The sequence below is a fragment of the Marmota marmota genome, unplaced genomic scaffold (genome assembly GCF_001458135.2).
Source record: "Marmota marmota marmota unplaced genomic scaffold, marMar, whole genome shotgun sequence".
Lineage (NCBI taxonomy): Eukaryota > Metazoa > Chordata > Mammalia > Rodentia > Sciuridae > Marmota > Marmota marmota.
The window spans coordinates 25,775,753-25,792,970 of record NW_026000229.1 but is presented as its reverse complement, the minus strand read 5'-3'; the positions used below and the strand labels follow the sequence as shown (position 1 = coordinate 25,792,970).

The window sequence follows — 17,218 nt, the reverse complement described above, 5'->3', positions numbered from 1 at the left end:
TCATTCATTAGAGAAGGCAGTGTGATTTTTAGGGAAGAGCATGGATTTGATGTGAAAGAAACTTTTGTTCAAATCACTGCAATGCTACATACTAGCTCTGAGGTCTTGGACAAGACTTTGATCCTTCCTTTCTACCAAAAGGGAAAAATACCTTGCATAGAATTATTGCAAGAACATTTAGAGTGACCATTTATTTCCATTCTACTATTTTGTGTTTTCTTGGCACAGAGGGAAAAATTCATAAAACTACTGGACCAGTTGCATAACTCTCTAAGGATTGACCTGTCAAAATATAGGGTATGTACAAAATTATTTCCCTAAAGGTAAACAGTGGTATTTGTTCCAAATGAATTCTTGCCATATTGTAAATTTATCCATGTGTAAAAGAAAAGTAAAACATTTTGATTTCAGGGGTCATCACACTAGAAGTAACCTACAGATTTTCTTTATTTGGAAAGGTGCTTTAGATGCTTTGCCCCACTTAAACCTACAGCAATCATAATACTCTGTATGTATGTGCAGCTTTCATTGTATAATTTTCAAACTAAATATCAGATATGCTAACTTATGAGTATGGCCCAGTCCTCATATTTGAAAATTCACTCCTTGTTACTGAGATGGTTTGCTTGATATTTCCCCAAAGTCTGAGATATCTGTTGGAATTTATTGCTCAATTCTGTCTTCCTGGATCAGTGTACTTGTTCAACACTGTCCAGAGTTCATTGTCAACAATTCTATTATTCTACTTCTAGGTGAAATGGATACACACATGCATATAAACACACACACACACAATTTTAGTTTTAAAATGCCTTACAAAATTAAGTTACAAATTACAGTTTCAAAAATAAAGTAACAACTATAGATGTTCTTGTACCTCATATATTATTTTTGTTTGTGTGTGAGTACAGCTAGGGATCATTATCAATACTTTGTATATGCTAGGCAAATGCTTTACCATCTTGCCTTCTCTAACAATTTATCCTAAATCTTCTTTTCATATTTACACACATGCTTCTCTTCTGCATCCATTTTTAATTAATCTCTTACTGACAGTGTTCTTAATTGTATATTTCTAGAAATTATACAAACCAAATTCTATCAAGCTCATAGTTCATGTTGGAACTTGGGATGAAATGATGTGAAAAGAATTACCATGACAGCCATTAAAAAAGATATTTGGGGGCAAGAAGGGCCTTGGGACTACCCCCATTCAAACATCCTTTACACATGCCAGCTGTACTTAAGTTCATGAGTAAAATCTGGAAGTTAGTTGAGGTTTTCCTGTGGCTCTTTAGACAGCCAGTCTGAGAGCAAGATGAAAATTTACTCAATGTTTAAATAAACTCTTTCTCTAAACATTTTCATGCATGTATATCTCTTTTACTTCAAAATTCTGAACATCTGTGTTTTTAATGATACTTCTCACCAAACTTCACTAAAACTTTATTTTAACTTTTTTAAATGATATTTAGGTTTTTTAAAAGAGAGACTATACAATGCAGTCTTATTCCTTAAACTTTTAAAAGTTTCTTTGTGATAAAAATATATTAGATGTACAGTGCTCAAAGTATTTTTGCAAAAATGTACCTATATTTAGAAAATAATGAGAAGATTTTCAAATATATATCAATCTCTCTTCTTTTAGTAGCATAATAATTTTATGAGCAAGGATTGACATAATAACATTGCCATAAGGATATTGTTTTGTACTTTTTTATTGAATTGTGAGTATAAATAAAAGGATATGGCTTTCTAATATGAAGAATAAATTATTTCCACATCTTCCATTTTCCACAACATTGTATGATAAAAATATTTTGAGAATACATCAGGGATCTTTTTAAATTTTTATGCAATTTACTTCCCATTTTCTTTCACAGTAAGCTAGTTTTAGTTTATTTTCCCAATGGAGGTTTAATGCTGGCAACTTTACTCTTTTCTGTTTCCTATTTCTCCAGGAAAACTTTCCTGCCAGCAATAGTGAAAGACTACAAGACTTGAAATCAACTGTTGACCTGCTGACAAGCATCACCTTTTTCAGGATGAAGGTATCTCATTTTATTTCTGTCAGTGTCTTGGTGTGACATAAGAACACATATATTCCCTGGTAAATTCTCTTGATTGGTACTGTTCAACATCAGCAATTAAGTCTGAGCCAAATGAATCTTCCAGTGTGAGGTGTAATTTAAGAAGGGATTATTCTAGACACAACATATGCTTATCCATTTGGTTCAAATTTAGTCTTAAGTTAAACTTATTTTAAACAAAGCTCTCTAGTAAGTGGACATGGCACTTAAGAAAAAACTCCAAAGATTGTTAAATGGAAAGGGAATTCATTTGTTTTAATTTTAACTCAAATGTTTTTCTGACTTTTCACTGCAAGAGAGTAACTGACTCTTGTTTACCCCAATGTGGCAACTTCTGTGTTTAGCCGTGGCAATATTTATGTTGAAATATATTTGATCACCTAATCCATCAAACTATCCAGGCATTTCTTTTCAGACATATCTCCTCTGCTTTACTAGCAAGATATTGCAATCATAATTTTGCCCAGCAATTTAACTTAGGCTTTCCAAAAATAGTTTGCTAGGCTGTGGGCTAAATATTTTTACTCTGAGAGACAGCATTGTGATGGTTACTCAGAAGCCTCCTGGATGGAAGTTGTCCATGATTTTTTTTTCCACTTAAAGCACTAAAAATGGCATTTTGGAAGAGACAGAAAACAAAAGCATACTGTAATAGTGGTCATTTATATTCTTTTAAGTTCAATTGACTTACAATCAGGCTATATTGAGTGACTGATGTCCATTCTGATCCACTGGCAGTAGCTGTTGGAGCAGTGTGTAGAGGATGATATTGAAAGCCAGTTAAGGGTCAGTGGGAAAGTTGACTCAGATTGACACGCAATACCTGCCACTGAATTGAGGGGTGAGGAGATGGGAGTGAGGGTTGAAGAGTACCAACACAGTGCTGTGCATCCACAGTGCTTTGGTCACAAGCCTTTCAGTGTTAGAATACATCGTGTCCTAAACCTGCCAGTTTTCCTCCCACACCCTCACCAGCAGCTGATGATTGTTTCTTACATCACTGAAAAAGAGAGGAACAAAATGAAGGGAGCATCCTAGCACATAAGCCCACCACCTATTCCATCTTGCTACTTCCTGTTTCCGTATATTCATCCTTCCTTTTTATTACCATCGATGATCCATCCATTATCTGAGAAATGGCTGTCTCTTCCACCTTTGGAATTGTTTCATCTCCTCTATTTATTAGCAGCATTGGTGCAGCAATCCTTCCGAATCTCCTGAATTATAAATTTTCTCTTCTCTACTGAGTATTTCCATTACCAAACATGCTGTTAATGTCTCCGTCTTCAAAATACTGCTTGACTTCACTTTCTTCTATAGCTACTACCACAGTTCCTGTTTTCCTTTGATAGCAAAACTTCTCAAAATAGCAATTTACACATTTTCTTTCCCTGCATTATCTTGTAAAAATTTGCTCTCATCCCTTCATATTTTCCCTCATTATAGCTAATAAACTAACTTTTGTTGTATGATTACATTAATATGACAAATGCATAGTTGTATACCTATCATGATAAGATACAGAACAGTTCCAGGAGCCTACAAAATTCTTTTGTGCTGCCTCTTTATAGTCAACACTTTCTACTACCTGGCAACCAGTGATGTTCTCTGACTAGGTTTGCTGTTTCCAGAACATCATACACTAGGTAGCATAACATATTGGAGATCCATCCACATTGTTGAGTGTATCAACAGTTCACTCTTTCTTGTTGTTGAGTGGTAATTCTTTGTTATGTATGCCCTGCTTTATTATGTATGCACTGTTTGTATAGTCACTAATTGATAGACATTTGGGTTGTTTCCAGTTTGAGGTTATTAAAAAGAACTGTCATAAATATTCATGTTCAAGTTTATGGTGTAAACATAAGTTTTCACTTTTCTTGGGTAAAATCCCCAGTCAAAAAGTATGATAGTTCCATCTGTTCTCCATCTTCTAGAGAAGCTTTTAGTACTTTCTTAAATCATTTATTTATTGATCACCTATTTTTTCTTATAAGAGTAAAATCACATTGTATTATAGCCCTAAATTTCTCTTTAAAATGAATAATGTTGAGCGTCATTTCTTGGAGAAATCAAAATCAGAGAGTTTTTCCTATGCTGCTTCTAAAATTTTTATTTTAGAAAAAATAAATTAACATAAAATGTGAGGATAAAATTTTGGATATTTATATTTTAATAGCTCCAATGTCATTTATTGAAATAATTTTCTACTCTCCATTAAATTGCTTTTGTACTATCATAAAATTTTTAAAAATGACCATGTGTTTTTGAATCTTTTTCTGAACTTTATATTGTTCAGAATAGATCAGATTCCAAGTTCCACCACCACCATACTGTCTTGATTTCTGTAGCTTTATAGCAAATCTTAAAATCATAAAGTGTGAATCCTTCACTTTTTTCTTTACTTTCAAAATCGTTTAGGTGATTTTATTTTTTGCTGAGATTTTTTCTGATATTGCATTAAATTTACAGATCAATCTAAAGAAGTTTGATATTTTTAAAACTATTTTTAGTTGTAGATGGGCACAATACCTTTATTTTGTTTTATGCAATGCTTTATGCAATCCCAGTGTCTCACACATATTATTAATGCTAAGCAAGCACTCTGCCACTGAGCCACAACCCCAGCCCTGGGCTGATATTTTTAACAATATTAAAATTTCAAATTCAGCCTCATGTTTTTAACTCAATACAATAAGACTTTTATCCTATCTCTTCATCAAAAATTTTTTAGAAAGTCACCAAAGGCCAACACTTTACTAACTCTAGTTGTCAGTTATGAATTCTCAGCTTACAATGTTCAGCAAGTTGCCACATTTTGTCCACTTTTTCTTCCAAGACATCCTCTTCTCTCTAGATTTTCAAGACACCCATCTTGTTTGACTTCACTTGTATTTCAGTTGCTGATTCTTCTGGTCTCTACATGTTTGTTCTCTCTCATTTGCCAAGTACCATAAGATTAGAATCACCTGCTTCACATGTTTCATTTTTCTATGGTATTCAGTTTTCCCAGCACCACTTATTGAAGAGGCTGTCCTTTCTCTAGTGAATGTTTTTGGTGCCCTTGATAAGAGTGAGTTGGTTGTGAGTGTGTGGATTTATTTCTGTTACTCTATTCTCTTCCATTGGTATGTGTATCTATTTTCATGTCAATACTATGCTGTCTTGGTTGCTTTATCCCTGTCATATATCTTGAGATCCAGGTATTGTGATGTCTCCAGCTCTGTTCTTTTTGCTTAGAGGGTGTGACTTTGGTGGTGGTGGTGGGGTTGTGCATCCATATGAATTTTGGAGTTTATTTTCTTGTTCTGTGAAGACTTCTTGATATTTTAGGAGGATTGCATCAAATCTAGAAATTGCATTGGATGATATGAAAATTTTAATAATATTATTTCTTCCAATTTATTAAAACAGGAAGCCTTCGCATATTTTTTGTGTCTTAAATTTATTTTATCAGTGTTTTGTCATTGTAGCTGTAGAGTTCTTTTACTTTCTTGGTTAAATTTATTACTATGTATTTTATATTTTTGTGAATGGATTGCTTTTATAATTTTTTTCTCAACAATTTCATTATTGATTTAAAAAAAGTCTACTGATCTTTTTATGATTATTTTGATCCTGCAACTTTATTGAATTAACTTATCAGTTCCAATTGTCTTTTTGTGGAATCTTTAGTTTTTTTGTATTTAGACATCTGCAAAAAAGAACATCGTGACTTCCTCCTTTCCTATTTATAAGCTTTTTTTTTTTTTTTTCATTTTTATTCCCTAATTGCTCTGGCTCAAATTTCTAGTCATATGCAGATATATTGGACCTCCTCATCTTCTTCCATATCTTAGAGAAAACTCATTCATCTTTTCCCCACTCAATATCAGAGTGTGTACTTCTCATGCATAGCTTTTATCATAAATAAGTATCTTCCTTCTATATCTAATGTGTTCAGAGTTTCATCCATGAAGGAATTCAGAAATTTATTCAATACTTTTTAGCATCTGTTGAGATGATCATAAATTTGTATCCTTCATTCTGTTGGTGTAATGTAATATATTTACTGATCTGTATATGTTTAATCAGCCTTGCATCCCTAGGACAAATCCCACTTGATCATGATGAATGACCTTTCTGATGTGTTGTTGGATTCTGTGTGCTGTTATTTTGTTGAGAATTTTTGCATTTATGCTCCTTGGGAGGTGGGTCTGTAGTTTTTTCTTTTATTGTATCTCTTTGGGTTTAGTACAGAATAATGCTGACCATGTAGATGAAGTTTTGAAGAATTCCCTTCCGTTTAATTTTTTGGAAAACTTTGAGAAGCTTTGGTGTTAGTTCTTTTTAAAAAGTTTTGTAGGACTTAGCAGTGAAGCCATCTGGTTCTAGGCTTTTCTTTGTTGAGAGACTTTCTACTACTAACTCAGTCTCATTACTAGTTAGTAGTCCATTCAGTTTGTCTGTTTCTTTGTGTTTCCATTTTGATAGGTTATATGTGTCTTGAAATTTATCCATTTCTTCTAAGTTTTCAAGTGTTGGCTTATACATGTTCATAATACTCCCTAATGGCTCTTTGTATTACTGTGGTATATGGAATGTCCTTTTTTCATCTCTAGTTTTATTTTATTGTTTTTCTTTTTCTTCTTCATTAACCTAGGTAAAGTTTGTTCATTTTGTTTATCTTTTTCTGAAAAACAACTCTTTCATTGATCTGTGTCTTCTAGAGTATTTTGTTTACTTCTGCTCAGATCTTTGTACTTTCTTTCCTTCTATTAATTTGGAGTTTGACTTGTTTTTATTTGCTATCCTCTTGATATCCATTGCTAGGTTGTTTGTTTGACATCCTTCTGTTTTGTATTTGATGTATGTGTTTACTGCTGAAAATTTCTCCGTTAGCAATTTTTGCTGTATTCCATAAATCTTTTAACGTTATATATAAATTTTCATTTGTTTAAAACATTTTTAATTTCCCTTCTAATTTCTTTGGTGACTCATTGTGTCTTTAATTGTGTGCTGTGAAAAATTGGATTTGTACAATTAGTAAAATTTCTTTTTCGTTGAATTCTAGTTAATTCCCTTGTGATCAGAGAATGTGTATAAAAATTTTGATTTTAAAACACTTATTAAGAGTTGTCTTATTGCTTTGTATTTGTCTTATAGAAAATGGTACATGTAGTGATGAGAAGAGTGTGTATTCTGTAACTATTAGATGAAATGTTCTATAAATGTCTGTTAGTTCCATTTGATCTATTGTATAGCTCAATTCTGATGATTTTGTGTTGATTTTCTCTCTGAATCTGTCCACTGATGAAAGTTAGGTGTTAAAGTCCCCCCTTATTATTATATTAGAGCAATCTCTCCCTTTAGATCTAATAATATTTATTTTATAAAATTGGGTGCTACAATATCAAGTATATGAGCATTTGCAATTATTATATCTTCTTGTTGAATTGGTCTCTGGATAATTATATAGTAGCCTTCTTTGCCTCTTTTTCTAGTTTTAGACACAATGCCCATTTTATCTGATGTAAGAATAGCTAGTTCTGCCTGTTTGGGGTTTCCACTTATGTGGGATATTATTTTCTATCCTTTCACTTTTAGTCTGTGTATCTTTTCTGGTGAAGTAAGTTTCCTGTAGGAAGCACATCTTGGGTCTTTGTGTGTGTGTTTCTTTTGTCAATCCATTAATACAGTCTTTTAATTGAGGGAGTTAATCCCATTCTATTTGGTATTTTTATTGATATGTAAATATTTACTCCAGTCTTTTTATTAATTTTCTTCTAATTATTTTGACTAGCTTATAATTTTTTTCTTTCTCTATTGTTTTCCTGGTGTATAGTTGACTTTTTGCTTTGATAATTTCTGATTTATTTATTTATTCATTCATTCATTTTGCTACCAGGGATTGAACACAGAGGCACTCAACCACTGAGCCACACCCCCAGCCCTATTTTGTATTTTATTTAGAGACAGGGTCTTATTGAGTTGCTTAGTGCCTCACTGTTGCTGAGGCTGGCTTTGAACTTGTGATTCGCCTGCCTCAGGCTTCTATGCTACTGGTATTACAGGTGTGTGCCAATGCACCTGGCCAATTATTTTCTTTCTCTTTTCTGTATTTGATCTAGGGAGTTATATTTGTGTTTTCATGATGGTAGTTATCTTTCTTCCCTTCTAAATGAAGCAATCCCTTAAGCATCTTTTATAAGACTAATCAAGTGGTGATAAAATTAGGAAATTTCAAAAAGATAATTAGGTTAGTTCACTTTGCTCTTATATTCTAAGTGTCCAATTCTTTCTTACCTTAATCAAAGCTAGGTTTATGCAATGGTCTATATGTGATTTTTCCCATTACTATTACCATCTTGTTATTCCTCTCATTTCCTCTCGTATCACTGTCCCCTATGTTTATTCTGTTTCATGGAAACATATCCTATCCCATCTCCATTACTTTATTTTTGGTTTGCATTATCATATAATTTATTTTGCTTACTTATTTTATGTATTATCTATTGGAGTTTAAGTCAGTGACAAAAGGGATTTTTGTTTCTTTTGTTCATTGTAGTATCACTATTGCCTGTCATATATAAGTGGCAAATATTTTTTAAATAATTAAATGAATGATGTTGCTACTGGTTACACTTAGTATTACTATTTGAATGTTTATAACAAGGAACATTTGCAATGAGTTTTTATCATCAGAAAGTAAAAATGAATATTTATACATTTAAAACATTTCTAAGACTATATTTCTTGAACATAGACAAATCAATAAAAACATTTGTTGAGTATTGTTTAAGTTGTTTTATTGGATTATGATAGTCTACTTTTTTAAGAAAAATAACTTTCTCATTAGGTTCTGGAGCTTCAGAGCCCCCCAAAGGCCAGCACAGTAGTGAAGGACTGTGTCAGGGCATGCCTGGATTCTACATACAAATATATTTTCGACAATTGCCATGAACTCTATTGCCAGCTAATAGATCCGGTAAGAAAACATGTGTGTCTTTAATTTCTCCACTTTTCTGTTTCTAATGTCTGTTTCAATAAATTTAGATTGATAGTAGATGGGAAAGTATGCTCATCTAATTTTACATTAACTGAAGGGTTAAAAATTTCCTATTTCTTCACATACATCATTTTACATACATGAACTAATTTACTCCTCACAATAACTATGTAGTGAAGGCAGATGATATTGTTCAGGTTTTTCAGGTGAGGAAGCAGTTTAAGAAGAATTCAATGAATTTCTCAAGGTCACATTGTGGGTAAATGGTAGATTTGGGATATTAGGTTGCCAAATCCTGTTCCTATGTTCTTACCCTAACTTATACTGCCTCCTTTATCATTTGATCTCATAAAAGTGATAGGTAGAAAAAGTTTTATAGAACAAGATAGTAAAATAACTATCATGCTAATTTCTTATTAAGAAACATTTCAAAAATACAAAAGAAAGTAAAAGGTAAATCAAGCACACATGTAATTACTATTACCAAATGTGAACATGACATGTAATTTTCATCTACATTACCAAATGTGAACACTTAGTAATGTTTTCTATTCTCTTGATTGCTTAAAGACACTGAACATTAGATGATAAGTAGTATTTCACTTGTACCTCTTTGAGATTCTATCTGTGCCTTCATTTTTCAGAGATGAATATAGTTGTAATACTCATGAGTTTGAACATCCTTTCATACATGCTCAGTGAACTTGAATTTTACTTTCTGTGAACTGCCTGCTAATATTTTGCTTTTTTTTTTTTCTTTTGACTTACTTGTCTTTCACCCATCAACTTGTAGAAAATTCTAAAATATATTCTGGGTACCTCTTTGTAGGTTATGTGGATTTCATGTATTATTTCTCCCTCTATGAGGTTTTTTTCCCACTGGAATTTTAAAAATATATTGGTTTTATTTCTATAAAACTGGCATTTGGGGTTGGCTTTTCATAATTTGTTTAATGCCTTCTTTCTTTTCTGAAGAACACAATTGTCAGTGTATTGAAAACCATGTGATTACCCGTGAAATTTTCCGGTTACTTAAGTAAGACAACTTCTAGAAAGCAAAGGGTAGATGAAAGCAAGAGGGACTCCTCCAAACTGAGTTTCAAGTTAGATTTCATATAGTATTGCAACATTCTGGGATCACTGATTACTTTGCCTAATAAGAGAAAACCATTAAAGCTGGGGTCTGGCTTTAAATAAACAAAGCAATATATAACCACATACTTGTTCAGAATTTATTACCAACTGTGAAAAATTTTCTGTAGTCTAGAAACTTGATTGTCTTTGATTCTTACAAATTAGAGTGGCTCTCACTTTTACTTGCCCTGTGGCTTGCATCCTAATGGCTTACCTTCTCTCTCTCTCTCTCTCTCTCTCTCTCTCTCTCTCTCTCTCTCCCCCCCTCCCTCTCTCTCCCTCTCTCTCTTTTCCCTTCACTATATGTTACCTATTATTATTATTATTATTTGCAGGGTATATTAAGCATTGAACCCAGGGAGGCTTTACCACTGAGCTACATCCCCAGCCAGAGTCTCACTGAATTGCTAGGAATCTTGCTAAATTGCTAAGGCTGGCCTTGAACTGTGATCTTCCTCCCTCAGCATCCTGAATCTCTGGGATTACAGGCATGCATCACTGTGCATGGAAGTTTTTTTTTCAATTATTCTACATTTTTAATACCACTGTCCTTATTATATTCAAACAGGAACTGAGGCAGGAGGTTTTTGGAGGAAGCTTGGATTGCTGGATGGAAATAACTAAAATGTAAAGGGATTTGACAATTTTTGGTGAAGATAGACCACGGTGATCAGATATCACCTATGGGGGCATAGAAAAAGGAAATTTGATCAGATATTAGAGGGTAATCAAAATATTGAAGAATAGGGTATTCTGGCTAACCAGATTTAGCATAATTATTGTTAAAATTTGATAATGAAGAAACTACATGGAAGCCCCAAAGTTGAGGCCTATTTGAAAGAAAACTCATAAAGTCTAGACAAAATTTGGTCAAAGAAAGAATCTTTGTCACCTCTTCCTTATCATTTACTTCACACAGACTGGTTAAATCAAGCTGTCTAAATCAACTGGTATACCTAAAGTAGTGCCTTTCTAATACATAAATAATTATAACAATAAACTAACAAAGCAGTTTCTCTCTGTAAGGAATTCCTATGGACAGTTCTTATAAAGCAAACATGCCCTTTACAAAAAATAAACAGCATCATATAAAAATAAATTAAAATAGCTTAATATTTTAAAAACTGACCTTCAAAAATATGCTTATATAATTTTATGGATAGTTTTTAGGTAGATTGTTCTGTAGATTTTATATGAAATCTTTCAATGTAGAGAATGTTTAGAACTAAGTTTTACATTTGAGGAAAAGACTTTTCCACAAACATTGTTATCATTGAAAATTCTAGAGGAAGTCCCCATTGGATCTGAATAATTTATGAGAATGATACTCCCCAGAGCCCTTCTGAAGCCATCTAGGTATAATTCAAGTGACCAAAATCATCTCCCCTCAGTTGACCTCATCACCATCCTCCTGGGAACTCAAAATCTCTTTGTCTCAGATGATACATCTGACCAACATGTATCCAGAACCTGATCCTGTTTACCAGCTACATGTTCCACCCTTCTCTAAGCCACCAGCATTGCTCACTTGTTCACTATGTAACCTTCAAAAAGAATTCAGTCCTTTTACCCTACCACCTTTCCTATGTTCTCAATAGAGAAGCTGGTGTAATGCTTTAAAAGAATTAATCATGTCATTCTTCATAGATTGCTCTAAGTGCCTTTCACTTACATAAGATTCAAATTTTTTTATGATGGCCTACAATCCACTACATGATGTGGTTCATATTTACACTGTCTACCTGCTTACTCTAAATCCCTCCCTTTTGAACTTATCACCAGTGACTAACAAGCTAATGGAGAATTTTCCCATAGGGAATTTTGGTATAGTGCTGTACCCCTGGTACTCATGACCACATTTATGACAGTGCTTTGTAGGTGCTCAAAAACTGTTTGTTGAAAGATTGAAAAATGAATAAATAATGATTTGTTCAAACAATGCATAAGTAGTTATTGGTGTATACATCCTTTATAAACAAGACTGAAAGAAGTGCCCTTTTCTGTGGCGGATGCTTCATGCTTGCCTGATGCCTCCTGTAGTGGTGACCCTGGGACATGTGGCAAGGTACTGGGCAGTGAGAAGTGAGAAGAACTGATGAAAGCTACTTCTAGTCCCAAACTGTTAAACTATCCTGCAGTATCCTCTGACTCTCTCTTCAGCTGGAATAACACAGAAGGAAACATATTCCAGAAGGATTAGCTGCCAGATGGAGAAGGGTTGCATAGTCAGCTTCAGACTTTAGATGTTTAAAACATAATCCTGTATTTCATCAAGTCACTGATATTTAGAGATTTATTTGTTACCATGGCACAAACTGGCTTATTTCAATGAATAAACCCTTCAAATACATTTCTAACCTGCCACTCAGAGTATCATTATGTGACTCCTATTTAAAACACTTGACTGGTTCCTCATTCACTCATGAGCTTAAGTCCAGCTCTGCCATTATCAAAGTGATCTGCAATGTCTCAGCCCTGACCATCTTTCCTTACTTTTTACATCATTTCCACCTTATATTCTTTGCTTCAGCACTCCACACTCTATAATGTCTTTGCCTGCATTATATTTATCTGCCTAAAAAGTACCTCACTTTCCCATATGGCCCTTCTTATAGCTAACTCCAAAGCATCTGACCTTTGCAACCTCTCCTAGCTAGATGAGGTATTTCTGATTTCTGTTCTCATAACACTATGGCAGGTCACTATTCATGTACATACCTGCTGAATTAGCCACATATGTGATATTCATGTCACCTATCTTCTTCATTAGATGGAGTGTTCCCTCTTTTTATCCCCAGTGTACAGTGGTAGGTTGATAAAGTAATAATCTAAAAAAAAATAAAAGCAGTATTACCTTACTTAATTATTTATAGTCTCCTTTAGAGAGAAAAAAATCTTTGATCAAGAACATGATCTATAATATCAAAACCCCTGAGTTCAAATCTCAGCACTACTGCTTAGTTGTGAGGCTTGGATGAGCTGTTTAATCTTTTCATGGCTCAGTTTCTTCATTAGCACATGTATTTTATATTCATACTACTTCTCTTGATCTGTGTTCTCTCTAGATGGTACACAGCCTGTAACCAAAAATTAAGAATTCCAGGGCTATTAGATACAGTACAATTCTGATTATTTAAATGTAAAGCCTACTTTCTCTCTACAAAGGGATTTTGAAGAACCATGAAAAAATAAAATGCTTGAAATAAAAAAGTGAAACATACTTAATAAAAAAAGTTGAAATAGTTGCAGTCAGAAGAGTGAGGTATCAATGTGGTCTCCACAGGCTGACTGCATTCTGGATAGATGGCTCACACTCTGGCTGAACTGTGTGGCTTCATGTTTGTCCTTCAGTTTAGCATAACTGAGAACTCAGTGTGTCAACATGAACAAAGGCAATTGGTCTTCTGCACAAAGAGATGTGAGAGACCAGGATATAAACTAGTTTAGTATTCAATCAGCCAACATACATTCAGCCCTGTTTTATGCCAGGCACTGGTTGTAGGTTCTGAGGATGCCTCAAGGAACAAATGATAAATGCTTTAAAGAAATAAGAATATGTTCACGCCAAATTATGCCATTATACATGTACTGGTTTTTTTTTTTTGCATTACAATTCTTAATACACATATATACCACAATTTTCCATATCTCTGTTTGTATATAAGTAAAAAATAAATAAATAAAATAAGAGTAATGGACATTTCAAACAGAATTGAAAATGTTTCAGCTTATCCTCTCCCAGAAGAACATTTATATGAAAAGAAAACCTGTAATTTGAAGGCTGCTTTAGGAACATGAAACATGAGCAAAAGAAATTAGTTGAATAAGCTAAACAGTGATTACCACCAAGTGGAACACATCTATTTTACTAAGAATCTATGTAAGGAGACCCTCAGCTGTGGAATGCAGAGGATGTAGAACATTTTTTTTAATGCACATCTGAGACAATGGTGCTAAGCTCATTGTCACAGCAGCAACTCAGCTCCATGGAAATCAGTTGATGAAAGAACTTATTTTATAGACCAAAGAAAAGGTTTGTTGACTGATCTCTGCTTTCCCCACTCCCCCATCCTGTCCTGGAAACCTGTTTATGCCCAGCTAAACCAAAGGAAGACATCAGAAACCAATACCCTCTTTTTGTCTAAAAATATTGATCTATTAATTTCCAATGTTTTGTTAAATTTATGTGGTTCTTTGAATGCATACAGAAATTGTACTGAAGTATGTTTTTACTAAAACTTATCTACACTTTTAATTTTAAAGTACATCTAGGGACATTTTTTCCTTCACCTGATTTTTAATTTGGTTGAAAGATTTGGCTAAATATCAAACAAAAAATAATCAGAGTACTTGACATTCCAGTGATAATTTCTTTTGAGACTCACTTCCCTAAACGACTATTTTGTTATAGGTGGCATGAATGTAAGAATACAGAGGAAAATGTTTTACCTAACAGAGAGACACAAATGTTAAAATCAGTAAGAACAAATTTATTACACTATTAAACTCTGTGTGTGTGTGTGTCTGTGAACAATTACGTAGACAAACTTAGTCTCTTTCGTCTGTTTCCTTCCAAATCCTATCCCTTCAACTCTTACCTCAGAAGAAATCTCTACTATAAATTTGATTTTAGCTTTATGATTCATCTTTGTGTACATTTATTATACATGTATATTATCCATTTGTGATATAGTATTTATCATCATCAAACTGTGATATACTGCCAATAGAACTAGGCAGTATAGTGGCACAGTGGAATGGTGGTGTATATTAATTCCAGAACCAGAATGTTCAGATGTCATTATTTGTATGGATTTCTTTATAATTTTTAAAGTTTAGTGTAACTTTTTGAGTGTGATGGCTATTTAGGCTAATACATATAGGTATAATTTATTAATTTTTAAAATATTTTTGTTTATTTATTTAATTTTTATTTTGTACCAAGGATTGAAACCAGGGGTGCTTAACCACTAAGCCACATCCCCAGTACTTTTTATTTTTTCTTTTGAGTCAGGGTCTAAGTTGCTGAGACTGGCTTTGAACTTGCAATCCTCCTACTTCAGCCTCCTGAAGCCACTGGGATTACAGGCATGTACCACCATGCCCAGCTGCTTTTTTATTTCTTATCTGATATGTCAAACCATAATATTTGTTATAGCTGTCTATAGTAAAAACAAACCTCAATTTTGACATCAGTTGAAATTTTTCATGAATAAATGTGTAATGGATTTCTGTGTGGAGAAGTGATGAGCATAAACTCCAATATTTTCTCTAAGGACAGGAGAATGTCCTCCTTTCCTCTGATTTTCCCTCTCTACTGGAAGAATGTGTACTTGATTTTGAGCCATTCTATATCATATGAACAAGAGCAGCCTCTACATTTTACTATCTGATTCTCACAGTAAACATTCATGTTAGTGAGGACAGAATTCCATGTGTCTTTTTATTGAACTCATGGTTCAAACACTGTGCCTCAGAGAGTAGCAGAAATCAGTAAATGTTTACTTAATGGAACTTCTCTTCAAAAACATTTCTTTGTACTATTTAGCTTGTGATATGTATACCACTATATAAATTTTGTGTATTTTATGAAAATTTCTTGAAAAAAAGAAAATACTCAGAATATTTTAAACTGGCAATTTACATAAATTTAAATATGCAAAATTTTAGAAAATCTGGTTTGCAGATTTTTTTTTTTTCAGTTTTCTGGTCCTAAGCCTCATGTATGCCATATACTTGCTCTACCACTGAGCCATGTCCTGACGCTTTAGTTACCTAAATCAAAAACGTGGGTTTACCTATTGATCTTTTATTTCTACATTTTGATTTTTGGTGCTTTTGTTGTTCTAGTCAAAGTCTAAAGAATTTGGTAATAAAATGAAAGTTAAATAAAACATGCCCATGAAATAAACAGAAAAAGAAAAATCTACCTATGTAATTCTTAACATAAAAGATTAAATAGTAATCATTTGAAAACTGGCTACAAAAGTTCCCTCTTTCCCTAGACATTTTCCCCCAAAATTTACTTCTTTGTGTAGTCGTTAGATTAATTAGGGAATGATGTTCTTCCTGAAAGGCAAGTACATTTCCATGACTTCATATTATTATTGTTTAGGAACTAGATATGAGTAATTGTAAACACATTTTAGAGTTAATTTGATTTTATAATTAGATCTTTTTAAAATGTATTGAAAAAAAGTTTTTATGAATGGGAAATTTCTTCTTAAATATAAAATATTTCAAAAAGAAATTGCCCCAAATGATTGGGTATTGCCATATCTTATATGTTGTGAAAAAGAAAGAAATATGAAAATTCAAAGCCCACAAATTGTTTCCACTAGGACATATTTTTAATTTTTCTTACCATTTAAATCAGTAAATCAAGCCACAAATAAAACCTTAATAAATTCTAAAAGAATCAATTACATAGTGAACACATTGTGCCAGTGAAATCAGTGCAATTTTTGTTCTAAAATTGTCAATGACATAAATGAAAAAATTTTATAAAATAACTTTGTTACTAAATGTTGATGAAAAATATTCAAATAAAATAAAATAATATACTTGAGAATATACTCTTGTCAAATAATTTTATCCCATAAATACAAGGATGTTTCAGCATTAGAAAAACATTTTTCAATATAATTCACCATTGCAGTCAACTATGGAAGAAACAGTATGTATTTTTTTGCCCAAAATGTAGAAGGAATAAAAAATAATAAAATTTGATCATTCTTTATAATTAAAAAAAAATGTCACTCTTGGGCATAAACTGTAGTCAAAGAAATGCCAGGGGAAGCCTTGCCTCTAGCTGTCACCCTAAACCCAGGGCACATAGCCAATGGGGATCTGAGAGATACTTGGCCCATAACAAGCCATACTACTGCTGTGGGCATGCATTGCCACCAGAGCAAAAGAAAGAACCACTAGAGATCCCACTACCCCACCTACACAGTTCCTGCTACTGCCATGCCCCATACCGTTTTTTTTTTTTTTTTTTTTTTTT

The 17,218-nt window shown here is 33.1% G+C and overlaps 1 protein-coding gene across 5 annotated transcripts in view; it reads left to right on the top strand.

Moving 5' to 3' along the window:
• Positions 1-17,218, top strand: part of Unc13c (unc-13 homolog C) — a 583,769-nt gene that overhangs the window by 311,846 nt on the left and 254,705 nt on the right. For all 5 annotated transcript variants that reach the window (XM_048793668.1, XM_015480644.2, XM_048793667.1 and 2 more), the window contains 3 exons: positions 229-297; positions 1,962-2,051; positions 8,929-9,057. In XM_048793668.1, coding sequence (XP_048649625.1) covers positions 229-297; positions 1,962-2,051; positions 8,929-9,057 — 288 coding nt within the window. The remainder of the gene's footprint in view (positions 1-228; positions 298-1,961; positions 2,052-8,928; positions 9,058-17,218) is intronic.